Source organism: Salvelinus fontinalis, chromosome 37 (genome assembly GCF_029448725.1).
Source record: "Salvelinus fontinalis isolate EN_2023a chromosome 37, ASM2944872v1, whole genome shotgun sequence".
Lineage (NCBI taxonomy): Eukaryota > Metazoa > Chordata > Actinopteri > Salmoniformes > Salmonidae > Salvelinus > Salvelinus fontinalis.
Window position 1 is genome coordinate 15,691,553 of NC_074701.1, and position 27,432 is coordinate 15,718,984.

The following is a 27,432-nucleotide window of genomic DNA, read 5'->3' on the forward strand; positions in this document are numbered from 1 at the left end:
TATTACATTGGGTGGTTATAGGATGGGCGTATTGCACTCCCGGTCTAGCGGTTTCCACTAGAATACTAGATAGCACAGCCACAAAGTCATATTCCACAGCCACAAAGTCAAAATTGTATTTTTAGTCTTATATTAAGTTTAGGGTTAGGCATAAGGTTAGCATTGTGGTTAAAGTTAGGCTCAAATCTAATTTTTAAAAGAGAAAGTGTAGAAATGGGCGGGATGTAGCCATAATTATGACTGTGGTTGTGCTAACTAGTGACGACCCCATCTAGGGTGGAGGTAAAAACAATAGTATGGTGGAGTTGCTGAAATGTACTTAATACCTAGCAACAATTCATGAATGAATCCCTCCCTAGGCTTATAACCTACATCAACATAATTAGGACGAAATTGTGAGGTAATTGAAAACATTGTTCAGAAATATAGCAATAGGATGACTAGCTATATAGTTAACAGTAAATTACAGTATAATGGCGATGCAGCCCTTACATTGAGCCACCTTTGCCGTGGTCATGCATGGTTCAACTTTTGGCATGTACGCTACAGCTGAGCACATTGATGCCAATGCTTCAGTCACATATACAGGCAGTTCTGTAACAGAAAATGATCCATACTAGTTTGTTCATAATCTAAAAAAATATGTTCTGAAATGAAAGATAAAATATATGATTATCCAATACCTTTATTCTAAACAATATTTTGGTCTATAGGACGATTTGGGGTTTTCCAAAGTAACCCCATACTGTAAAGTGAGAAGTTTGACATGAATTTGGCAATTTGTGCAGCACACCACTGAAAATATGCCTCCAAAACAAGGTTTCAGACCTCTGGCGAACTGTACAACCTACAAAACTATAGCACAATTTGTATGACCACTTACAATGCACTTTTACTTGACAAAATATCTACTGGAAAAAGGCTGTGGCCTCATATTGTATTGTCAATGCACTTTACCAGCACCACCTGCTGGACATGATCCATAACTTCCTTAGGGGCTAAAGAGGAATCCCATCTGTGCATGCATGCCGAAACACATTTGTAAAAACACGTTGGTAAGCATGTTATTGGCAATGATCTGCACCCTTTTTTCATACATTACATTATCAATTTAGACAATGAGCTTCCCTCCAAAATAATTTATTTGGCAAATGAAATGACATTGGTTGAGCAAGGTTTTAAACACATACATAGTAAATAAGCCAAACAGTTTAGGTCATGCTCCAAAGATCTTACAGTGAGCAATAATTCACTGATATGGTACCAGTGGCGATAGAGTATTAACCACAGTCAGTGTAATACATGAATAGAAATTAGCATTTCAGTACAGCTGAATAATTATTCAGTGAGAGAGTAATGACTGTTATGAGACAGAGAACGGCAATATCCTATGGCAGACTGTCCCTGGTTTAACATATGTAACAAGTACATAAATTACCCTCATGTATAGATTGTGTTGCCTTATTCGATCCACATTTCACTGAACATTCACAGGAAAATCATATCTTCATTGTTTAGAGTGGCTTTACCTTTTTCTGAAGAGAAGACTGATCTCCCAGCAGGCATTGTTGAACATAACATTATGCAGAAACTTCCGATATGGTCTTTGCCATACCTTTGATCTCAAATCCAATCAATTGCTTTCAGAATTCTATAATTAATTCTTAAAGTAATATTGTTTAACTATGAGCCAAAAGCCTTATTCATGCTGCCCTCAGCTTTGCCATACATACACAGGTAAGTGACAAAAACATTTAGTTCATCCACACAATTATAAAGAACACCTATGTACTTTGTTCTGTTCCTTTCAGAATTTCCGCCACTGAGGTTTTTCCTTCAGAATTCCTTTCGACTGCAATGGGCATACACAGGGTTGGGGAGTAACGGATTACACATCATTTTGTAATCCCTTACATGTAAGGAATTACAAAATCTGACTTTACACGTAAGGGATTAGAAAAACGATAACTGTAATCTGTTACCAGCAAAAAAAAATTGTAATCGGAGTACAGATACTTTTGAAAAACTAGATGATTACTTTTAAATTCAGAAAGGATGTTAGTGAAAAAAATTCTTTGACACTTGTTCTCAATGACATTCACATCAGCATTGAAAAAAAAGGCACACATTTAAATCCGTTCCACCTGAGCGAGTCTGACCATCTAATGATGACAAACCAAATGTGTTTACTGGAACGCGGGAAAAGGCTTTTGTAGGCTACAGTCCAAGCTATGTCTTCCAATGGTGCGACTGCTGTCGGCATCCAAAGATGATCCAACTTGAATAAACGCTTGGAGTTAAGGATAACAGCAGTGGTGTAGTCTACGGCGATACGGATATCACTTATTATTGATATCTACTTAGCGCATTGACGTGATTGTGACTCACACTGCTACTCTCTGATTTAGCTATTTGCGCCTTGCGGATTGTGGTTGTAGATGGCTGTTCACAAATCTAAATGTGTTTTTGAAACCAATAATAGTTGAATTCAAGAAGTTTAAGCTGTCTATCAAATCATTGTTTTTGAAACCAGCGGACAGCCAGTGAAAATTGCGCTCTTGAAACAGCTCCGAAGTGCGGATCCCAGCCTATGGAATACAAGTGGGGCTTTTATTGCCCAATCTAATGCATGCTGACAAAAAATAAATAAATCCATAGGCCTAATCGACACACTTTTGATTGCCCCTTTAAGTCTATCTGTAGTTGCTACATATACACACACACACACATACATACATATACACACACATTGATTCTTGAAGAATATAACTTAGAAATGCCTTATGAGCTAAGTTCAACTGTCACACTCCATGAGAACCCAAAATATAAACTTGTTTTTCTCCAATGTGTGTAAACATTGTGAATGTAAACAAACACTGTATAAATCCTCTTAACATGGTTAAACAAATGTTATATCAAGGATGGTCAGTTCTTGCATCCATAGCTGTCTATTTATCTGAGTGGTTACATTTCTCCAGGTCCATCACTCAGCTTTTTACCAAGAGGCAGGGAAACCGTGTTATTGTTTCATCTGTTGATTTGCCCTTTGATACCTTGATAATATGCAGCTGTTTAAAGTGTCACCAACAAATAGGCAAACAGAACTTTAGCAAATGTAGCATATGACATTTACTTTTCAAATGTAAATAGCACTTTTCAGTAGTGCTCAAAACATCCCATTCCATGAGCGCAACATTTATTTTTCAACTCGAATCAATGAGCCCAATCAGTCCTCCATGACAACAAAGTCATAAACAGAGTATGGCTGGCTAAAAAGTCCTTAGTTTTGTGGTTATGCTCAGGTAAAACAATTTGGCTAATCTATACATCCATATTTACAAGTCCTATTCATTAAGATCAAGGGGTATAACATTTATTGGAATGACAGAAATTCTGGTGTTAAGATGTATTATATGTAGTAGAACGCGATGGGTTAGAAGAAGCCTACATAACCAACCCATAAAGAACATTTTTTAAATCCATATATGGATCAACTATGTAAACTTTAACATTGATTGATGCTTAAATAGATGTCATTCAATTGGTAACATACATTTTTGTCTTCTAATGCCTCTTAAGGGGAAAGTAATCTAAAAGTAACAGAATGTAATCAGATTACATTACTGAGTTTGGGTAACCCAGAAGTTACATTACTGGGACATGTAACTAGTAACTAACGGATTACATTTAGAAAGTAACCTACCCAACCCTGGGCATACCACAATGATGTCTTATGTTTCCAATGTCTGATTACAAGTTCTGAGAAATAACAGAGAAAATGTTGTGGTCACTGAAATTTATTTGAACTCTACTTTGGCAACAACAGGTAAAGGACAACCATTTTTTTTTTTATTTTTTTTTTAATTTTCACTAACTAACACAGAATAACATTGAGCATAGTAAAGTCAGTGAACAAATGGAAAAAGTAAAAAAAAAAAAAAAGAAGAACAATTCCAAGGTTATGTTCATGAGTATCTATATCCACATCTTCTTTTCTGGAGGGTGCTGTAAAGAGTGACAGATATTACATGGTGTAATTGTCAAAGAAAGCCATGTTCAGATATCTTTTGGTCCATGCTGCACTACCTTACCAAATTCAGTTTTCTTCTTAAACGTGAGTTCTTGTTCCTGTATTAAAATACCTTTCAATCATTTAAAGAGAAAATAACACATTTCTGAAGAGTCTGAAGGTGGATATACCAAAAACCATAGTAATCAATAAGCATGGTACTGTACATTACCTTTTAAGAAGTAAAGAAAGGTTTTGCTGAACGAAGAAGTAAAATTCTCAAGACAAAAGGCTTGCAGAACAAGCTTCTAAAGTTCTGAAGATTCATCACTTAATATAAAGGTCAAGTCTTTTAGTGGAAGTTTCACTCCATTCAAATTCGAGCTGCCTGCTAGGGCCATCAAGTTAACAGGGCTTAGTTTCCGAATCAGCAGTATTTGTGTGGGTTACTACTTGTTCCCGTCTAATCCCATCAACTACTTAAAAACACAAATTCCCAACGGCCTGCTGTCTAGTGGAGTCTGTTACTCAAGATTAAAATCAAAGAGGTCTAAGCCCAGCACTTCTGTTGGGAGATCCAGGGTCTCTGTTGAGATACCCAGAGAATCTGATGGGTTATCCAGTTGTACGGGGGCATCCTCAGGAGTCTCTTCCTTGGGCTGCGGGTCAGACCCACTCTCAGTCTCCATTGACTCCTGAGTGTTGGTTTCAATGGTGTTACTGTTGTCAAGAGCTGTGAACTCGGGTTGGGTTTGCTCTGTTTGTGGGACCGTAGCCTCCAAGGCTTCGCTGTTATTTGAGTCATCCAGGGCAGCTTTGGACTCTACGACTGCATTAGTGGCCTGCGGGTCAAACCCACTCTCAGTGTCCATTGACTCCTGAGTGTCGGTTTCAACTGTGTTACGGTTGTCAAGAGCTGGGAGCTCAGGTTGGGTTTGCTCTGTTTGTGGGGCCATAGCTTCCGAGGCTTCGCTGTTATTTGAGTCATTCGGTGCAGCTTTGGACTCTGCCACTGCTTTAGTGGCATGCGGGTCAAACCCACTCTCCATCTTTATTGATTCCTGAGTGTAGGTTTCAACTGTGTTACTGTTGTCAAGAGCTGGGAACTCCGGTTGGGTTTGCTCTGTTTTTGGGGCCGTAGCCTCCAAGGCTTCACCGTTCTTTGAGTAATTCAGTGCAGCTTTGGACTCTACGACTGCTTTAGTGGCCTGTGGGTCAAACCCACTCTCAGTCTCTGACTCCTGAGTTTCAGTTTCAATGGTGTTACCGTTGTCAAGAGCTGGGAGCTCGGGTTGGGTTTGCTTCATTTGTGAGGCCGTAGTCGCCAAGGCTTCGCTGTTCTTTGAGTCATTTGTTTCACCTTTGGACTCTACAACTGCTTTAGTGGCTGTGCTGGTGATGGATGTGGTACTGGCTGTGGTAATGCTGCTATAGAATATGTCAAATAAATCTTGGGCTTTTGCGGCAGCTAGATTAGACTTCGGTTTTTCTGATTTGTTCATCACCTCACTTGGGGGTCTCTGCATGAAAGGAGGGGGTGTGACCATCACAGGGACATTCTGCTCACTCTCAGGGACTCCTGGTGCAGATACATCAAACATCATGGTCATCATGGTCAGAGGAGGTAGGGGAGTCTTGAACTCGGGCATCACTGCTGAAGGAGTGGATGTGGAGGCTTGACTAAAAGACTCTGCTGTGGAAGCTTTCTTTTCGTCTGGTGTAGATGTGGGACCTGGCTTCCCAGTGCCACCTGCTGACTTCTTCAAATCCACATCCTCACCACAGAAAGCTTTGGAAATTATGTCTGCTGCCAGTACTGGGTCATTTTTAGGCTGGTTCTGTACGACAGGCAGAGGGGTCACGCCACTGTCACCGGGTGGTCTGATAGAGAGAAAGGTGTTGAGAGGGGCCGGTTTAGCATACACCCAGGGCCCAAGTCCAGAGGGCTTTCTCAGGACCGTGGAAGGAGCAGGGAGGTTTGGGCGTATTTTCCCAGAGTTGAAGGGTACCCACGCGCTAGTTGGGGAGATGACCGTCTTCCCTGACAGTTTGATAGCAATGCTTTTGGCTGCAGCCAAAGACTTTGAAAATGCATCTGGGTCGTCATCCTCTTCAATCTCCTCCTCATCTTCCTTCAGGAACTCAACAGCCACTCTCTCAGCCTCCTTCGCAAGCTCATTCTCTAGTTTTTTTTTCCAGCTGAACTTACCGAAGGCAGATGGAGCCTTCGGCTCCACTTTGGCAGTTTCCTCACTTTTCTTGCGCAGCTTTGCTCTCAATGCTGGATTAGGACCACAGAACACTTTGGGAGGGTCACTGGCTTTCTCAGGTTCAGACTGCTTTCTAGATCCTGACTTCTCCTCCCTTTGACACCCACCCTTCTCTTTCCTTGATTGTCTTTCCTCCTTTTCATTCTTAGGTTTCCCTTCCTCCCTCTCTGATCTATACCTCTCCTCCTCTTTCTTGCTACATTTGGGATTGGGCTCTTTCCACTTCCCATATCTGGACCGGTCTTCCTCTTCCTCCTGCTCATTATCCCTCCAACTAAACTTGGGTCTCTCCTCTACCCTGCTAAACCTAGACTTGTCTTCATCCTCTCTACGGCTTTTGAGCCGCTCTTCCTCTTCCCTGCGATTTTTGAACCACTCCTCCTCTTCCCTGCGATTTTTGAACCGCTCCTCCTCATTGCCATGCTTGTATCTCTCGTCCTCCTCCTTCTTACTGTACTTGGGCCTCTCTCCTCCCTCCTTACCATGTTTGTACCGCTCCTCCTCCTCTCTCTTGCGGTACAAATACCTCTCTTCTTCCTCATTTTTGCTGTACTTGACTCTCTCCACCTCATCCTCCCTTTTGTGTTTGGACTTCTCCTCCTCCTTTTCCTTGTCCTTTTTGCTGCGTTTAGGTTTCCCTTCCTCCTTCTCTTTGCTCTTTTTGGACTCTTCCTCTTCGTGTTTACGTTTAAGCTCAGAGTGCTTTTTGTCACTAACTTCTAACGTGAGTCCAGCCTGACGATCCAGGTTCCTTCTCTGTTCGTAGAGCGGATACTCATACATTCGTTTCTGGCAGAAGGACCAAAGAAATATTCAAGTCATTAGAGTGAAATGTAAACAAACTGTCCCAAAATTTGACTTTCAGGGAACAGTCCACCCAAATTACAAAAACATGTTTGTTTCCTTACCTTGTAAGTGGTTTATGGACAAAAGAGAGTGCAATATACAATTTGAGTTTGTTTACCTAGCCATTGACATCAAACACTAACATTAACATTTTCTAACCAAAAACTATTGTGAGCCAATGTACCCAATATTAGCATGTTTTAAATATCATGTCCAAATTCTCTTATAACTTCAAACCAAGTCATTGAACAACACAATCTGGAGACTTTGGGATGACTTGAAGCTTTCATATGTTCTCATGTTCTGAGCAAGGAACTTAAATGTTAGCTTTTTTACATGGCACATATTGCACTTTTACTTTCTTCTCCGACATTGTGCTTTTGCATTATTTAAACATGTTAATTTGAGACAATTTATTTTTATGCATTATATTAAATAATTTAAAAAAAGTGTTAAATCAGTATTGTTGTAATTGTCATTATTACAAATACATATATAAAACTTTTTTTATTTTTTATTAAATTGGCCGATTAATCGGTATCAGCTTTTTTTGGTCCTCCAATAAATCGGTATTCGGCGTTAAAATCATAAAATCAGTCGACATCTACTGTTCAAGACGTAACTTGAGGACATTGCATGACAAAAGCATTTCCCAAACAAAGCCTTAGGTCACGTTTGATCAGGATCCTGGAGCGTTTGGTACCCTGATCTGCGCTATAAAGCATGTTTGAAACGCAAATGAACCTTGGCTGAAATGAATCCTGTACCCGAGTAGCAGGTCCAAGATTCAGGACCAGAGTACCAGGCAATGTGACGCAGCAGCACAAGTTGCAAGGAACTTTTTACCCGTTGTAAACAAGCTAGCTAGCTTGCTAACATCATGTTAAATGTGAGTCTTGCAAATCGCACCCTGAAACAGTTACTTTCAAGGATTATACAAAACATTTTGTAGAATTCTCCCAAACGCTCCAGGAGTCCAAACCAGAGTGCTGAATTTCAGATGGAATGTACCTCATGGTGAAATAATGCCCTACTCCCAACTAGAAATGGCCTACCTTGTATTTCTCATTGTGAGTTTGACTTGTGGAATGATCTTCAGCGCAAATTGCATCCCCGCAAAACTCCTCGCACAGCTGGCAATAATATCCCCTCACTGGCACCAAAAACTCAGATCCTATGAGAAAAAAAGAGACATTTTTAAAAACACCTAATGGCCACAGGGAACAATCACAGATTTTTACCTTTACTATGCTCTCCATGGAAGAAAACCTATTGTAAAAGTAGATTATTACATTTATGTCTGTTCCGTAAGCATACATATACACATAACATCAACATTTGTATATATCATAAGTACTCAACCCCCATGGAATTTTTCAAAATAAATGACATTACAAAGTGGGAATGAAACAGATTTAATTGCGATTATTTTTGTAATTGATCTAGACAAAATACTCAACGTCAAAGTGGAAAGAAAATTCTACAAATATTTACAAATGAATAAAATAAAAAAAAATACTACATCTAAGTTCCCTCAGTCAAGAATTTAATTTCAAGCACAGATTTAACTACAAATACCAGGGAGCTTTTCGAAACCCTCATAAAGGGCAGTGATTGGTAGATGGGTAATAACAAATCAGACATTGAATATCTCTTTAATAATTATACTGTGGATGATGTACTAAACCACCCAGACACAACAAAGACAGTCATCATCCTGAATTGGGCTGCAGGACAGGAAGGAAACTGCTCAGGGATGTCACCAAGAAACCACTGGTGATTTTAAAACAGCTACAGAGAGTTCAATGGCTGTGATGGGAGAAAACGGAGGACGGATCAACAATATTGTAGTCACTCCACAATAATGACCTAAATGACAGAGTGAAAAGAACAATATAAATATACAGAATAAAAGTATTCCAAAACATGCATCATGTATGCAACAAGGCACTATATAGTTAGTGCAAGAAAACACAGCAAAGGAATACACTTTTTGGCCTAAATGCAAAACGTTATGTTTTGGCTAAATCCAACACGTCACTGAGTAACTGCCTGGTTATTTTCAAGCATGGTGGTGGCTGCATCATGGTATGCTTGACATCAGCAAAGACTGGGGAGTTTTTCCAGATAAAAATAAATGGGATGATGCTAAGCACAGGCAAAATCCTAGAAGAAAACCTGCTTCAGGCTGCTTTACACCAGACACTGGGGGAGGAATCACCTTTCAACAGGACAATAACCTACAACAAAAGGCCAAATCTACACGAGTCACTTACTAAGAGGACAGTGAATGTTCCTGAGAGGCCAAGTTAGTTGACTTAAATATTCTTTAAAATGTATGGCAAGACTTAAATTGCGGTACAGCCATGATCCCCAACACCTTGACAGAGCTTGAAGAATTTTGAAAATAATAAAAATGGGCAAATAATGCACAATCCAGGTTTGCAAAGCTTTTAATAAAGACGTACCCAAGAAGAATCACAGCTGTAATCCCTGCTAAAGGTGTTTCTAACATGTATTGACTCAAGGCGAATACTTATCTAATCAAGGAATATTAGTTTAACTTTTCATAAATTTAAAATATATAATTATTTGGACATTGACAAATGTTACTTTTTGAAGATCGTTCACAAAATGTTTACAAATCCATTTTAATTCCATTGTGTAGTACAAAATGTAAAGAAATCCAAGGAGGTGAATACTTATGATACCCACTGTAGACATTGGTACTTGACTAAAGGTTGCCCAAAATATGATCCCCTTTACATTGCATATAGAAATCGATGCTTATTTCTTATGCATATTTTGAATTCAGTGTCTGCAAACTGTGGCAGTAAAAGATTGCTAACAACATTTAACAGTACCTAATAAATATTTAGAAAAAGGGAAAATATAAAAGATTGAAGTTTGTACCTTTAGCAGGTTTAGTCATTTTCTCTCCTGAAGAGTGAATCTTATTCTTCACATTGTTGGAGGAACTTGAAGCCCACGGTCGATTGTAAGGATCCTGAGTCTGCAAAGTGGCAAAAAAAAAGCATAACCAATCTGCTGTAAAAATACAAGGGACTGAACAGTTCAAATGAAAAGGTAAAAGGAAATCAGACCAGTGATGAGGGACAAAAAACGGGAACAGGAGACAGCACTCATGATAGTAAACAAAAGCTCTTCAATTCACTGAGTATGATCGAATATCCAAGAAGGGTACAGCTGCAGCCGATCAGTCCCTCAGCTCTGTTCTCAAGAGATCCTTGCCGACAACAGCCAATAGGCTTTCAGCATCATATTCAGGAGTCTGCTGCATTCCTTTTCAAGGTAGCTAACTAACTAGCTAGCTAGCTGACTTCATAGGTAACAAGGCCTGTAAAGAGATGAGTCCATCTGAGTGTTTATCAGAAAGCAATTTAAATATAAAGTTAAAATGTAAACTCAACTAGCTATCTATCATACCATCACCAAACCAGTCACACAATGCTAGCTAATACTGTATTATAAAGCAGTAGTTCTGGCCATGCAATCTTATTGTTTATCTTGCAGTTACCAGCATGGCTGAAGCGCAAGTACAGCATGGCTTCCTAACCACTTGCAAAATATATTAATAAGACTACATTCAGCAACACTGTAGCTAGCTCACAGCGTTTGTTTACTGAGTGGCTTAGCAAGGATAGTTTGGTTGTTCTCTGTAGTCTGTATGATATGTGACTGGTTCCACAGCAGAACTCCTGAGCACGGAACTGCTGAAGCTGGAGTCTTATTGGGACATTCTACAAATAGTACACAAACCTTTCGGTGCGATTTGCTGTGCAAGTGCGTGAAAAAATCGAACATGGAACCACAGGTGACATTGCAGCTTTTGCACCAGTGGTTCCCAGCGTCATAGTATTCAAACTGGTCTGCTGGAGTCTCAGGAGGCTGGGTACTGGCGGGGGCTTTCTTCTTCGTTTTTTCAGGAGAGGCTCTTGAGGACGACAATGCTGCCTAATGAAGAACAGAAGTTACACAAGTCAGCAAAATATCTAAATAAGCCTAGAGGAAGCAGACAAAAAAATACATTGAGTGTTAAAAATTAAAACAGATGTTCGATAAAGAGAATTTTACGATGATCCCCAAACATTGAAGTGTTCAAAATCTCTTACCTTGGCAACATAGGCGATCTGTGTTCCAGCCTTGAGGGAGTTACTCGTGAGTTATCAGAGAATCCTGTTTAAGGCTAATATAGGACTCATGTCGTATCCTTGTACGCTAATCTCCACCAATTAATGGTCAACAATCACATTAAGTACTAATTTGTGAGCAGAGCAAAGCAGTCGAGAGAAATAGACTCAATGAGTGCTGTTCACAGACCATGAGTGTAGAGTGGAAAAACATCAAGTATGATATTTAAAGAGATTTACTCATCTCAACCAAACAGCTAAAATTCAGAGTCGAGTTTCCAATAGCAGAGGTCATAAAGATTGCGGCACCCACACACGTACAACAAATTCCTTGTTTACCAAGTTTGCCGTATTGTACGTTGCTCTCCGTTACTCTTCTTTGTATCGTCATAAGCCCAGTATACATGATCCAAGTTAAACGCCAAGACGCAGGCAATTTGAAAAAAATCGGAAAAAGTATATTGTGCTGATTTATTGGGGCACTGAACCATGTTACGCGCCGTAGTTTAAAAACTCCATGGAGTTAGTGGTAAAACCATGACGTCATATTTGAATTCCTACAAGTGTATGCACCCTCACCATTAAAATCCATTTGACTTTTAAGATACCACTCCACTCTACTGTGAAGATGAAAATGTTACATTTTGGTTTATTTTTTGTCTTCAAACGATACACGGTTTCCATATTTAATAACTTAAATTAAATACCTTATTACGTTTTTTGAACGAGAAATTAGAGATGAGTGACCACCCTATTAACACTCTTTTTAAAACACATATTTGAAAGAATTAGAGCCAATGAAAATGATTAAAACAGGCCACATAATTAGGATCCCTCTCTGTATGCAAAGTATTCATCCCAACTAATCTCTAATCTTCTAGCTACATGTTGATTGTGAAAAATGCTTTTGAATAAATTACAGTTAAATTACAAACTAGGGAAAAAGATGGCCGCCTTTCAATTTATGAATGTAAATACCCTAAATCCAAGCTTCTAACGCAAACATCTTACTGAGTTTGGCATCTCCAGAAACAATTTCAGAGAAAAAGTTTGATATGGTTGTGGTCTTTCATAAACAACAAATACAGTGAGCTCCAAAAAATATTGTAAAATATAGGAAGAGCTTAAGCTTAAATCACAACTGTTGGCCATATGAAAGTGAACAGGTTCCACCTAGGTTGCAGGTATAAAACACATTCATTTGTAAACATGCATGTATTTGCAGACCAGTTATGAGATCAGTTGGGGCAGACATTGGCATACAAAGAGGGAACTTTTAAATCGAGGAGTGATCCAACTCTGCCTCTTGAGCAACACCAACATATGACAGAGCACACGGTTTGTCCAGGTTAGACTGAGTAGTTGCACCAACATTGATTAACCCCATATCTGATGTATAAGCAGAAGGCTAAATGCCAGGTATTCAAAGTAAATACTGCTTACTGATATTTAAATGGATCAGACAAGGGCAAGTAGACATTTAAATCCAAACCGGCCCTTTTGAATAGTTATTCAACAAGTCATTTAGACTGATATTCTATGATAAAGCAAAGGCTGCATGTCAATTTCAGCAAAATAATTATGTTTCTGCAGCAATGAAGGTTAAGGTTCTACCAGTACTTCAGCTCTCTGGCTTGTGCCTGGAGCAGCTTACGGAATTCTACCTTAGCAGAGGCATGGGCCACAGGTGATTTCTCTCGGATGTGAGCACGCTCCTTTTTCTTCTCTTTCTCTGGAGGTGGTGGGTGTGTTGACTGCTCAAGGTCCGCAGAACCCCTACCCTCTCGCCGGGGCTTGTCATTTGGTTGTAGACCGAGAATGAGAGCCACCTTGTCAAGCTCGGATCTTTTCTTCTCTGCTACCTCGTGCTCTTTGCGGAGCTCAGCAATCTGAGTCATGACCTCTTCCTGCAGCCGACTGATCTCAGACAGTAACGGGTCCTTGTGGCCATCCTTTTCACGGCGCTTTTTGCGCAGAAGCTCCCCTACCAAGACAATGCATTTAATATCCAACTGTACAAAAACCTAATGAACATTTATGAATTAAAATACAAAGAAATATAGGAAAGGAATGAGATGATTGAAGTACCTTGCTGTTTCCGCAATCTCTCTAGTTCCTTCATGAGATAATCTTTCTTTTTCATGCGGATCTCTCTGTCTCGTCTCAGTTTTTCCCGTTCTTCAAGAACCTACAGAATGGAGAATCATTAGAGAACGAGTGTATGGAAAGAAAACAAAACCAGCCAAAACAGTGTCAAATGGCATTTGAATTGAATTGGATAGCTGAATACTCCACCTTTTGTTTTTGGCTTTCATTATTTCGCTCCTCTAAAACCCTCCTGTCCTTGCCATTATCTAGAGGGGACATATTGGATGATGCTATACAGGAAGAATGTACAAAATTAGACAGTTATGTGCTGCAGTTTCATTGATTACAAAAATATATACTGTACCAGTCAAAGGTTTGGACATACCTACTCATTGCAGGGATTTTCTTAATTTTGACTATTTTCTACAATGTAGAATAATAGTGAAGACATCAAAACAATGAAATAACACATATGGAATCATGTAGTAACCAAGAAAGTGTTAAACAATTCCAAATATATTTTATGACAGCTTTGCACACTCTTGGCAATCTCTCGACCAGCTTCCTGAGGTAGTCACCTGGAATCCAGTTCAATTAACAGGTGTGCCTTGTTAAAAGTTAATTTCTTTCCTTCTTAATGCGTTTGAGCCAATCAGTTGTATTGTGACAAGGTAGGGGTGTAATACAGAAGATAGCTCTATTTGGTAAAAAACCCAAGTCCATATGGCAAGAACAGCTCAAATAAGCAAAGAGAAACAACAGCCCATCATTACTTTAAGACACGAAGGTCAGTCAAACCGGAAAATTACAAGAACTTTGAAAGCAGTCGCAAAAATCATCAAGAGCTATGATGAAACTGGCTCTCATGACCGCCAGAGGAAAGGAAGACCCAGAGTTACCTCTGCTGCAGTGGATACGTTCATTAGAGTAACCAGCCTCAGAAATTGCAGCCCAAATAAATGCTTCAGATTTCAAGTAACAGACACATCAACATCAACTGTTCAGAGGAGACTGCGTGAATCAGGCCTTCGTGGTCAAATTGCTGCAAAGAAACCACTACTAAAAAGACAACAATAGTAAGAAGAGACTTGCTTGGGCCAAGAAACACGAGCAATGGACATTAGACCAGTGGAAATCTATCCTTTGGTCTGATGTGTCCAAATTTGAGATTTTTGGTTCCAACCGCCGTGTCTTTGTGAGATGCAGAGTAGGTCAACGGATGATCACGCTCCGCAAGTGTGGTTCCCACCGTGAAGCATGGAGGAGGTGGTTTATTTAGAATTCAAGGCACACAACCAGCATGGCTACCACAGCAATACGCCATCCCATCTGGGTTAGTGGGAGTATCATTTGTTTTTCAACTGGACAATGACCCAACACACCTCCAGGCTGTGTAAGGACTATTTGACCAAGGAGAGTGATGGAGTGCTGCATCATATGACCTGGCCTCCACAATCACACGACGTCAACCCAATTGAGATGGTTTGGGATGCGTTGGACCGCAGAGTGAAGGAAAAGCAGCCAACAAGTGCTCAGCATATGTCGGAACTCCTTCAAGACTGTTGGATAAGCATTCCTCATGAAAGTGGTTGAGAGAAAGCGTTACACACTCTTGGCAATCATCAAGTGGCGCAGTGGTCTAAGGCACTGTATCTCAGTGCTAGAGGCTTCACTACAGACACCCTGGTTCGAATCCAGGCTGTATCACAACCGGCCATGATTGGGAGTCCCATAGGGTGGCGCACAATTGGCCCAGCGTCGTCCGGGTTTGGCCAGTGAAGGTTGTCATTGTAAATAACAATGACAGCAATGTTCTGAACTGACTTGCCTAGATAAATAAAGGTTAAAGTCAAAGGGTGGCTACTCCTTCAAGAATGTTGGAAAAGCATTCCAGGTGAAGCTGGTTGAGAGAATGCCAAGAGTGCAAAGCTGTCATCAAGGCAAAGGGTGGCTACTTTGAAGAATCTAAAAATCTAAAATATATTTTGATTTGTTTAACACTTTCTTGGTTACTACATGATTCCATATGTGTTAATTCATAGTTTTGATGTCTTCACTATTATTCTACAATGTAGAATAATAGTAAAAATTAAGAAAAACCCTGGAATGAGTAGGTATGTCCAAACCTTTGACTGGTACAGTATATATTGATGGGGAATGAACAAGTCATGAAAACATCCACTTATTCAATGCCATTAGTTTCTTCTCACCCTTTCTATCACCCCCCTGGTGCAACTCTGGCTGGATAACTTTAAGGTATGGTCTGTCAAAAGGCGGAGCTTTCGGAAAATCTTCAATAGGAGATTGAGGTGGCATGCCCATAGATGGAGGTGGGTACATGGGCCACTGTTGGGGCATGTAAGGCCAGTTCCCATACTGCCCATAGCCAGGAGGTGGATAGTTGGGTGGTACCAGACCATGCGCCTGGGCGTAGGCAGGCATGGAGAGAGATGGGTGGGTAGGTGGCACTGGAGTAGTTTCAGGGGCTTGTGAAGCCTTCTGCCCCCAGCTACTGTCCTCAGTCCTCACCTCTCTGCCACCTCGAGTCTTCCCATGGGCGCTGTGCCTGTCAGATGGGGGTGACTTCTTCCGGCTCCTGCTGTTATCACGGCTGCTACTACGGCTCGGGCTGTGGTTGTCGCTACGACTGCTAGAGCTGCTACGACTGCAGCTCCTACGCCTGCCCCTGCTCCTGTCTGAGCTTCCTGAAGAGTCACGGCAATCCCGCCTCTTGCCAGGTCGACGTGAGGGGGTTTTCGGAGGGGGCCTCTTTCCATGCAGACGCTCCTGAGTCCTGGCAGCCATCTTGCTGATCTCTGTCACCCCCAGGTCCAGCCCGATGGTTTTGAGGAGGTCCTGGATCTTCTCGTACTCCTCCACGTCTTGCTTCTCCTTCCCTTCCAGTGGCCCTGTTCCTGGTGGGTAGTCATTAGGCTCTTCAACCTTGATATTATGGTCAGGGATGGCAGAGGACCTGCTTTGATGCCGATACCTCATGTCCATCTGTTGCTGACGAGAGCTTCTCGGATCTACAATACCAGGATGGCTCTCTAGGTGCGGTGAGGTGCCATAGCGTGCCGGCTCACTCATAATATCACCATAGAGCTCTGACAGACTGTGCTGACGGGGAGCTTCTGCTGGAGCCCTGCCCCGCTCTACATCATCTTCATCTCCATAAAGGAACTTCTCCTCATCGTCAATGTCTGGTACCCTCTTCCTTTTCTCCTCCTGCAGTGCAGGTGCACCTCCCAACAGGTCAAGGATCCCTGCAATCCCACTGTGGTCCAGCCTACCCTGGGACATCTGTGGGTCATCCCTCAGCTCCCCCAGCATTGTGGCCAACATGATAGGGTCCATGCCTTTCATAGCTGAGAGAAGACGCTCTGCCTCAGCCTCACCAGCAGGGTCAACTCTTGGAGAATCACTGTTCTGCAAAACAAAAACAAAAGAATAATCTATGATGACCAAATTTATCATGAATAATAATTTGGATGAAGAAAAAAAAAGCCTTGTGGGATGACAGGGTTAGAGTGAGTATAGAGATGGGTAACACAATACACAGCTATATGCAACATAATTAATTTAACATAGTAATAAAATGACATGTCCACTACCTGCACATATGACGGGGAGTCAGTCTCAGAGTCCATGCGCCTCTTCAGGATGGACTTTGTAGGAATATTCAGCATGTCTTCCATCTCTTTGCGGCGACGGGCCAACTCCAGCTCCTTGAACCCACTCGTCTTCTTTAAGTTATTATCACCTCCCCTGCTGCTCCTGCTACTGCTGGTGCTGCTAGTACTGACACTGCGGCTCCTGCGTTGACCAGCAGTCTTCGCTCTGCTCATACTGCGGGCCCGTCCATAGCTCTGGCCATGACTCCCACTCCTGCTTCGGGACCTGCTTGGTGGACGGCTCTTGCTCCTTCCACGACTCTTGCTCCGTCCCCCCATTTCAGGGCTTTTGCTTCGGGCCCGGCTTTTGCTTCGTCCCCCCATTTCAGGACTGCGGCTTCGGGCCCGGCTTTTGCTCCGTCCCTTCATTTCAGGGCTGCGACTTCTGACACGGCTTTTGCTCCGTCCCCCCATTTCAGGACTGCGGCTTCGAGCGCGGCTTTTGCTCTGTCCCCCTATTGCAGGGCTGCGACTTCGAGGACGGCTCTTACTCCGTCCCCCGATTCCCGGGCTGCGGCTACGAGGACGGCTCTTACTACGTCCCCCGATTCCCGGGCTGCGGCTACGAGGACGGCTCTTGCTCCGTCCCCCGATTCCCGGGCTGCGGCTACGAGGACGGCTCTTGCTCCGTCCCCCGATTCCCGGGCTGCGGCTACGAGGACGGCTCTTGCTCCGTCCCCCGATTCCCGGGCTGCGGCTACGAGGACGGCTCTTGCTCCGTCCCTCGATTCCCGGGCTGCGGCTACGAAGACGGCTCTTGCTCCGTCCCCCGAAGCCCGGGCTGCGGCTACGAGGACGGCTCTTGCTCCGTCCCCCGAAGCCCGGGCTGCGGCTACGAGGACGGCTCTTGCTCCGTCCCCCGAAGCCCGGGCTGCGGCTACGAGGACGGCTCTTGCTCCGTCCCCCGAAGCCCGGGCTGCGGCTACGAGGACGGCTTCTCCCCCTGCAGGGACTCTGCCTCCTGGGGCCACGGTCATCAGGGCCGTCATAACTGGACCTCTTTGGCAGGTAAGGAGGGTAGTCTCTTGAGGGTAGCCCTGCCCCAGGTGGTCCAGTCAACTCATTGCCCACAGTGATTACTAGACTGTGGTCAGTGGGGATGCCACCACGGGGAGATGGAGATCTCTAATGACAGAAATAGACATGTAATCAGTTTCATAACACTGGGATTTTGAAATGATAAGACAGCATTTTGTGCAATTGATGCATTGCTCCAGTAAAAAAGGCAATATGAGCCAGTGCAAGGGACGGGACTAACTTCCAGTTCCAATGTAAAGAAATAAATAAAATTGCACGTGTAGCTAATGTTAGCTAGCTAGCTAACAATTTAACCAGTATCAGGGTAGGAGGAGACAATGAATGTTAAGTCTTCTCGAGCCCAGGTAGATACCATTCATTTCCCCCTTAGACAGCTCTGCAAACATTGTCAAAATACATTCGTTGCTCACCAAATATGGAGTTTGTGAGCAACCGATACGTACTTCCCAAAAAAATTGTTAAACATTTACAAGCAACCAAAAAAAATGTCTGGAAATAATCTATATATTGTTTTTTAGCACGTGTAAAAATCCACCTCTTCGGCACCAATAAAATCACCCATTACTGCTACGCACAGGTTGGTACAGTATCCCGAAAGGTAATTTATTTCATTACCTACAACCAGGGCTGGCCGGGAAACGTGTGGCGAGGCAGCATTTGCCACAGCACTTTTCAATCAGGTGGCTGCGCCACACCACTTTGGCTTTATACTGAACAAAAATATAAACGCAACGTGTAAAGTGTTGGTCCCATGTTTCATGAGCTGAAATAAAAGATCCCAGAAATGTTCCATATGCACAAAAAGCTCATTTCTCAAATGTTGTGCACAAATTTGTTTATCCCTGTTAGCAAGCATTTCTCCTTTGCTATGAAATTCCATACACCTAACAGGTATGGCATAGCAAGAAGCTGATTAAACGGCACAATCATTACACATTGTGCTGGGAACATTAAAAGGACAATAAAATGTGCAGTTGTGACAACACAATGCCACAGATGGCCTCTAACGTCACTTTAGAGTAGTGATGCACCGATATGACATTTTTGGCCGTTACCGATATCTGACATTTCCCTTGCCAAAAAAAAACGCCACCGATATTTACAATTTTAGCGGCCTTAAGCATTCTAGTACAGTTAAATAGTTAACACAGTCCCTGGTTCAAATCTGGGCTGTATCACATCTGGCCATGATTGTGCGGCTCACAATTGGCCCGGCGTCATCTGGGCTGTCATTGTAAATAAGAATTTGTTCTTAAAACTTCTCTAGGGTAGGGGGCAGCATTCTGAATTTTGGATGAAATGCATGCCCAAATTAAACTGCCTGCTTCTCAGGCCCAGAAGATATGATATGCATATAACTGGTAGATTTGGATAGAAAACACTCTAAAGTTTCCAAAACGGTTAAAAGTGTCTGAGTATAACAGAACTGATTTGGCAGGCGAAAACCTGAGAAAAATCCATTCAGGAAGCTGTTTTCTTTTGGTTTTGTAGTTTTCTATTCAATGCCATTACAGTATCCATTGACTTAGGACTCAAATTGCAGTTTCTATGCCTTCCACTAGATGTCAACAGTCTTTAGAAATTGTTTCAGGCTTGTATTCTGAAAAATGAGGAAGTAAGAGCCGTCTGAATGAGTGGACCCTAAAGTGTCACAGAGCTTTTTCATGCGCGAGACCGAGAGAGTGCCTTTCTTGTTTACCTTTTAAATTGACGACGTTATTGTCCGGTTGAAATATTATCGATTATTTAGGCTAAAAACAACCTGAGGACTGAATATAAACATCGTTTGACATGTTTCTATGAACTTTACGGATACAATATGGATTTTTTTGTCTTCCTGTTTTGACTGCGTTTGAGCCTGTGGATTACTGAAGAAAATGCGAACAAAACGGAGGTTTTTGGATATAAAGAGACTTTAAAGAACAAAAGGAACATTTATTGAGTAAATGAATGTCTGCTGAGTGCAACCATATGAAGATCATCAAAGGTAAGGGATTAATTTTATCTCTATTTCTGACTTGTGTAACTGTTCTACTTGGCTGGTTACTGTTTGTAATGATTTGCCTAGTGGGCTATGTTCTCAAATAATCCTAAGGTATGCTTTCGCCGTAAAGCATTTTTCAAATCTGACACCGTGGTTGGATTCACAATAAGTTAATCTTTAAACCTATGTAAAATATGTTTTGTTTTCTGAATTTTTATAATGAGTATTTCTGTATTTGAATTTGGCGCCCAGCAGTTTCACTGGCTGTTGAAGAGGTGGGACGCTAACGTCTCACGTACCCAAGAGAGGTTAACTGGCTTGCCTAGTTGAAGGTTACACACACACCAAAAAGTTGGTGTTGGCATTTATTTATGTTCCCATTACCAATAAAACATAATCAAAACCTATTTATTTCACTTACTTGCTGTGCTGTTTCGTTGTTCATTTGTTCAATCGTTTCATTTTCAACCAGGATTTCTATGGAACGCCGTTTGGGTCTTTGCATGTCAAAAAAACACGTCAAATATCACTACATCTGTTTCAATAGCTATAGTTAGGTAGCTAGTTAACTACAGTTGAAGTCGGAAGTTTACATACACCTTAGCCAAATATATTTAAACTCAGTTTTTCACAACTCCTGAAATTATCTCCTAGTAAAAATTCAGTGTAAGGTCAGTTAAGATCACCTCTATTTTTTTTAAATGTGAAATGTCAGAATAATTGAGAGAATGATTTATTTCAGCTTTTATTTTCTTTCATCACATTCCCAGTGGGTCAGAGGTTTACATACACTCAATTAGTATTTGGTAGCATTGCCTTTAAATTGTTTAACTTGGGTCAAACGTTTCGGGTAGCCTTCCACAAGCTTCCTACAATAAGTTGGGTGAATTTTAGCCCATTCCTCCTGACAGAGCTGGTGGAACTGAGTCAGGTTTGTAGGCCTCCTTGCTCACACACACTTTTTCAGTTCTGCCCACAAATTTTCTATAGGATTGAGATCAGGGCTTTGTGATGGCCACTCCAATACCTTGACTTTGTTGTCCTTAAGCCATTTTGCCACAACTTTGGAAGTATGCTTGGGGTCATTGTCCATTTGGAAGACCAATTTGTGACCAAGCTTTAACTTCCTGACCGATGTCTTGAGATGTTGCTTCAATATATCCACATAATTTTCCTCCCTCATGTTGCCATCTATTTTGTGAAGTGCACCAGTTCATCCTGCAGCAAAGCATCCCCACAACATGATGCTGCCACCCCCACGCTTCACGGTTGGGATGGTGTTCTTCAGCTTGCAAACATCCCCCTTTTTCCTAACAACATAACAATGGTAATTACGGCCAAACAGTTCTATTTTTGTTTCATCAGACCAGAGGACATTCTTCCAAAAAGTACAATCTTTGTCTCCGTGTGCAGTTGCAAAATGTAGTCTGGCTGTTTTTGAGCAGTGGCTTCTTCCTTGCTGAGCGGCCTTTCAGGTTAGGTCGATATAGGACACGTTTTACTGTGGATATAGATACTTGTGTACCTGTTTCCTCCAGCATCTTCACAAGGTCCTTTGCTGTTGTTCTGGGATTGATTTGCACTTTTCGCACCAAAGTACGTTCATCTCTAGGAGACAGAACGCGTCTCCTTCCTGAGCGGTATGACGGCTGCGTGGTCCCATGGTGTTTATTTTTATTAGCTAAAAATGCAAATATCGGTATCGGATGATTCTGATATGTTCACAGATATATCGTGCATCCTTATTTTAAAGAATTTGTCAGTATGTCCAAATCGGCCTCACAAGCGCAGACCATGTGTAACCACACCAGCAAGACCTCCACATCCAGCTTCTTAATCTGGGGGATCGTCAGAGACCAGCCACCCAGACAGTTGATGAAACTGAGGAGTATTTCTGTCTGTAATGAAGTCCTTTGAAATGCTTAAAGAGTTGCAGTCTGTCTTGGAATGGGTGGCAAGTAATAAACTGGTCCAGAACACTTCTAAAACTAAAAGCTTTGTATTTGGTACAAATCATTCTCTAAGTTCTAGACCTCAGCTGAATCTGGTAATTAATGGTGTGGCTGAACAACTTGAGTAGACTAAATTACTTGACTTTACCATAGATTGTCATTGTCAAAACATGTAGATTCAATGGATGTAAAGATGGGGAGAGTTCTGTACGTAATAAACAGATGCTCTGCTTTTTGGACACCACACTACAAAAAGCAAGTCCTGCAGGCTCTAGTTTTGTCTTATTGTGATTATTCAGTCGTGTGGTCAAGTGCTGCAACGAAAGGCCTAGTTAAGCTGCAGCTGGCCTGGAACAGAGCGGCACGTCTTGCTCTTCATTGTAATTAAGAGAGCTGATATAAATACTTATTTGGCTAAGAGTTGAGGAGAGCCTAACTGCGCAACTTCTTTTTATAAGAAACATTAATGTGTTGAAAATCCCAAATTGTTTGCATAGGTCTACTTACACACAGCTCTGACACACACGTACCCCATTTTGGGAAACTTTCCGTGGGAATTAACAGGAATATGCAAATTAATATTAATACCATTTAAAATTAGATGCTTTTTGCATTGGATATATTAACCATATCATATGGAGACAGAAACATAAACCTGTTACCTTATCATTTACAATTATGTCTACTTAAGATTAATTCCTTCTAATAGAAAACAAATATTTAGTTACAAATTGAATTTTAATTAAATAAGTCGACTCTTCCCATGGAATGATTTCACTGAACAACAAAAGGGAATATTGAATGATCCATCTCCCAAAATTTTTTTCAATATACATCTGTAAAATGATAGTCTAGAAACTTTGGTTGTCTTCCTCTCAGGCCTACATGTCTTCTCCCTGGACCTCCTCAATGTCCACTCTGACGCCTCATCTTCACTGTCACTCTCAAACCCTGTTGAGGATGGCTCGTTGTCAGGCTCAAAAAGCCTCAAATTTACCCGGATGGCCACCAATTTTTCCACCCTTGTATTGGTCAGCCTGTTGCGTGCTTTGGTGTGTGTGTTCCCAAACAAGGACCAGTTGCGCTCCGACACGGCTGATGTTGGTGGGATTTGGAGGATGATGAGGCAACAGGGGAAAGAGCCTCAGATCCACAAAGTCCACTTCCAACAGGTGGCAGATGAGATATGTTGACACGACTGCCAAATTGCATCTCCATCCCAAAGCCCTTGCTTGGAAGTGTACTTCGCCAGACTGCCAAGAACCGTATCCTCATCTAGGCCAAGGTGGCGAGACACGGTAGTGATGACACCATAGGCCGTGTTGATCTCTGCACCAGACAGGATGCTCTTGCCAGCATACTTGGGGTCCAACATGTACGCTGCGGCATGTATGGGCTTCAGGCAGAAGTCTTCACGCTTTTTGATGTATTTCAGAACTGAAGTTTCCTCTGCTTGGAGCAACAGTGAAGTGGGCAGGGCAGTATTGATTTCTTCTCTTACATCTGCAAGCAGAGACTGAACATCAGACAGGATGGCATTGTCTCCCTCAATCCGTGCAATGGCTACTGCTATAGGTTTCAGGAGTTTCAGGCTGCTTACCACTCTCTCCCAAAATACATCATCCAGGAGGATCCTCTTGATGGGGCTGTCTATATCGGCAGACTGTGATATAGCCATTTCTTGGAGATACTCCTTCCCCTCCAGGAGACTGTCAAACATGATAATACCACCACCCCAACGGGTGTTGCTGGGCAGCTTCAATGTGGTGCTCTTATTCTTCTCACTTTGCTTGGTGAGGTAGATTGCTGCTATAACTTGATGACCCTTCACCTACCTAACCATTTCCTTGGCTCTCTTGTAGAGTGTATCCATTGTTTTCAGTGCCATGATGTCTTTGAGGAGCAGATTCAATGCATGAGCAGCACAGCCAATGGGTGTGATGTGAGGGTAGGACTCCATTGAATCAAACAAACTTCTGATTCCAGGAGGACAATGAGCTGTTGCTATCGATAAGGTGTCTGATTCATAATTTTCACCTCGAATAGAAGTAGAGGGACTTTTGTCAGAGGTTGCTTGTTGTGAGGGCTGAGGGAACTTTATACACTTGGCCAGATCATTCTGCAGCTTTGTTGCATTCTTCAAATAGGATTTGGCACAGTATTTGCAAATGTACACAGCTTTTCCTTCTACATTAGCTGCAGTGAAATGTCTCCACACATCAGATAGTTCCCGTGGCATTGTCCTGTAAAGATTAGAAACAAATGAGTAAAAACAACCCAAATACAATTCTATGTACAGATAAATAGTTCAGCAGTTAGATTAAACAACTCCTTTGTAAGATAAATGTTTTAAAATGAAACACGTATGGAAACAGGGGAATTAACACTCAGTTAGCAGGCTCAAGCAAGCTAAAAACCCACATGGTAGCAAAAACTAACTAGCAGAAATTGTTAACAAGTTAGAAATTATTTAAACACACTTTGTTGTAGGCTACTATTTACTAGTTAACAAAAAATGATGTCATAAAATGTATTTCACCCCACCCAGAATTGTAATCAAAACTTACCAGAAAGCATGTAGTCCTTGGCTCAGACAGTGTAGTAGTGTGGGCTCAATAGCATCTCATTAGTGTGCAAGATTTTGAGAATCAGCTGCACATGTGATGGAAGAATGCACTGTACATGTGATGGATTAATGCACTGTGCATGTAGAGTTGCAATTCTATTGAATTGGGGATAGTTAAACCAAAATATGCCACAAAACCTAGAATTGCCTTGTGTGTATACCACAAAAAAGGTTTACTGTTATAAGCTAACTTTTTTGATGAATTTAAGCAAAATTCCCCAAATTCCAGGGCTTAACTTCCCACGGAAAATTTCCAGAAATATACCGGAAAGTTTCCAACCCTTTGCAACCCTAGGTATGGCATACCCTCACTCAATTTGACCCATGGTTTTAACCAAACATCAAGCCCTTCTCAGACACGGATGTATTTACGGAGTGCATGGTAACAGTATTGGCAGTTTGGTTATACTGGTAAATCTATGGATAGCATAACTGCATCTGCCAAACAAGTAGGCCTACCTCTTATTTCATAGGAAGAAATAGGCTACAACAAAGCTCTCATGTTGTTAGTGAAGTCAAATTAAAATAAAGAACAATTGTTGAAATTAATTACTTTTAGCACCATTTGCTGTCCACCTCTGATTATGCTGCAGCCGCTCCAAAGCTGACATCCACCCGCATGCCTTTTTGGTTGACTTTCTCCTGCACTCTCCCTCCCCATTAATAAGTTAAGACACTTGTTATTATTATCTCATGACATTGTAATACATTTAGTCTCCAGTCTATTGGATACAGAAAAACCACATAGCCTACTACTCTTTCTACCGTAGGCTACATAACTGATGTTTAAATGAACGTGATGCAGTGTTTGTGGAGTGCCCCAGCGCTGCGTCTCTCCAACAGCACCCTGGAGGCGCGCACTGGGCACAGACAATGCCACCCTCGTCAAACTGACGCTCTAGGCAGCTACCTGATCCTGCATAATGGGCAGGCCGGCCATGGGGCCTAAATCAGAGAATTATATTTAGAATACCTATTAATTCAATAGCATCTGTGGGCCTAGTCATACACAACATGAGTTTTAAAATGTATTACCATTTATTGTGGCATAAACCCAACCAGTCATGATGTTTTCATTTGATTGTCAAACAATCACTTCAAAAGGGCTCTTTTACTAGGTTACCCACGCATGTTCATCCACAAGCAACATATTTCCAACCTCCAAACAGTGGTGAATGGAAAGAGACATCTGTTACACAAAACACCAAAAATGTAATGACATTTGGTGATGGTCATTAGGCCAGAATGAATGCCTCCACTGCTGTCTGTGCACGTCTCGTGTCCGTCATTCATCTCTGCCTTGGCAAAAATGTTGTGTTCTTGTCGAACCACATTGCATTTTGGAGCGTAGGCTGTCCACCAGTTTCAATTTGAAATTTTTCCTGCCTCTGACACTTACGGTAATTATAAATAATGGAGTAATAGCCTACAGTTTTCTTGACATTTGTTTTTATGTATTTTATTTAACCAGGTAAGTTGACTGAGAACACCTTCTCATTTACAGCAACGACCTGGGGAATAGTTACAGGGGGGATGAATGAGCAATTGTTTTCATTATTGGGATAGGCTAAGGTTTTACAGGTATGGCGTACACCCACTATTGATTTTGCCTGGACACTGTACCAGACCTCCTTACTTTCACCCCTGTATTTAAATAGATTAAGTAGACAATGTTTTTAGAGTAAATCTTTCTGAAGAGATTTGGTCAAAAACAATACTTTTTGGGGGTGCTTGTAAATTTTAATTTTGACATTTTTTGGGTGCTTGTAAATGTTGACATTTTTTGGAAGTACATACCAGGCATGATGGCAGTAAAAGATGAAAGTTGCTCAGAGAAACTCCATATTTGGGGAGTAACAAACGTACTTTGACTTGCAGAACTGTCTAATGGAAAACTGAATGGTTGCTAACTGGGATAGAGGAGACTTGTCATACTCATTGTCTCCTCCCCTACACAGGAGTATATTCCTTATGTCGATTAAGTTGCAAAACGTTTCGTCTGTTGCTTGATTTATTTCAAACAGAAACCGTTTACTCCAAACGGGAAAATGTTTTGAGACAAATGAGTTTCTATTGGACAAATTAAGGTCGACCCCACAGTTACCTTCCGATTGGTTCTTAAACGGTTTCCGTTGCGAGACGTAATGAATACACACCAGATAACGTTACTGATTCATTAAACAATAAACAGTGATCAAATGGTTATGCTAACTAGCCTAGTAACGCAAAAAATGTATAGCTGCGTTTAACAATGTAATTAACTAGTGGTAAGCTGGTCAGGTAGCAGTAACGTGCAAATAATGATTGTACTTACTTCTCTTTGGGGAGGGCCGCTGCCCCAGTATTCACCACCTGGTCCTCTGCGACTTCCTGAACCAGCTGAAGTATACCTCCTGCGCGGTGGAGAACGTCTGTATGGGTCTGGAGGTGGTCCGTCATGGTAACCCTCAAACGGCGGTCTGGGCCTTCCTCGTTCTTCTCTAAACGGAGGCCGAGGATACGGCCTGCCAGGCGTAAGACCACGGGGCGGTGGGCCACGGCCCTCGTACGGCGGCGGATACCCTCCTCGAGGTGGAGGCCGTCCACGATACATATTTAACTGTTAAATTTGACTTTTCCTATCAATTACAGCCACTTACTACCGAATAGATTTAATACACATTGCCGTTTTATATTACTTACTGTATGTCTGCAGCTAGTGATAACATTCTAACTACCATGTAGCTATTTCAGTTTGTTTGACGAACACAGCACTCAATGTGTTACGATTTCCGGCCTGATTGAACCGAAAAAC

General features: G+C 41.8%; 1 protein-coding gene across 4 annotated transcripts; it reads right to left on the bottom strand.

The window, feature by feature from the left end:
* Window positions 1-1,124: 1,124 nt before the first annotated feature.
* LOC129836222 (zinc finger protein 318-like) lies at window positions 1,125-27,432 on the bottom strand. Of its 4 annotated transcripts, XR_008756632.1 has the most exons (12): window positions 26,953-27,432; window positions 16,979-18,163; window positions 15,575-16,793; window positions 13,572-13,654; window positions 13,365-13,464; window positions 12,941-13,260; window positions 10,906-11,100; window positions 10,039-10,138; window positions 8,181-8,299; window positions 4,242-7,068; window positions 4,092-4,128; window positions 1,125-4,005 (listed from the first exon to the last, which is right to left on the bottom strand). XR_008756632.1 is itself a non-coding variant. In XM_055902091.1 (10 exons), exons 1-10 carry the CDS (start codon window positions 27,229-27,231, stop codon window positions 4,534-4,536), a joined length of 6,135 nt encoding a protein of 2,044 aa, XP_055758066.1. In that variant the 5' UTR covers window positions 27,232-27,432; the 3' UTR covers window positions 1,125-4,533. The 4 variants fall into 4 exon arrangements, 1 of the variants encoding a protein (XP_055758066.1); XR_008756631.1 differs by having other exon boundaries at window positions 1,125-4,128; XR_008756630.1 differs by having other exon boundaries at window positions 4,092-7,068.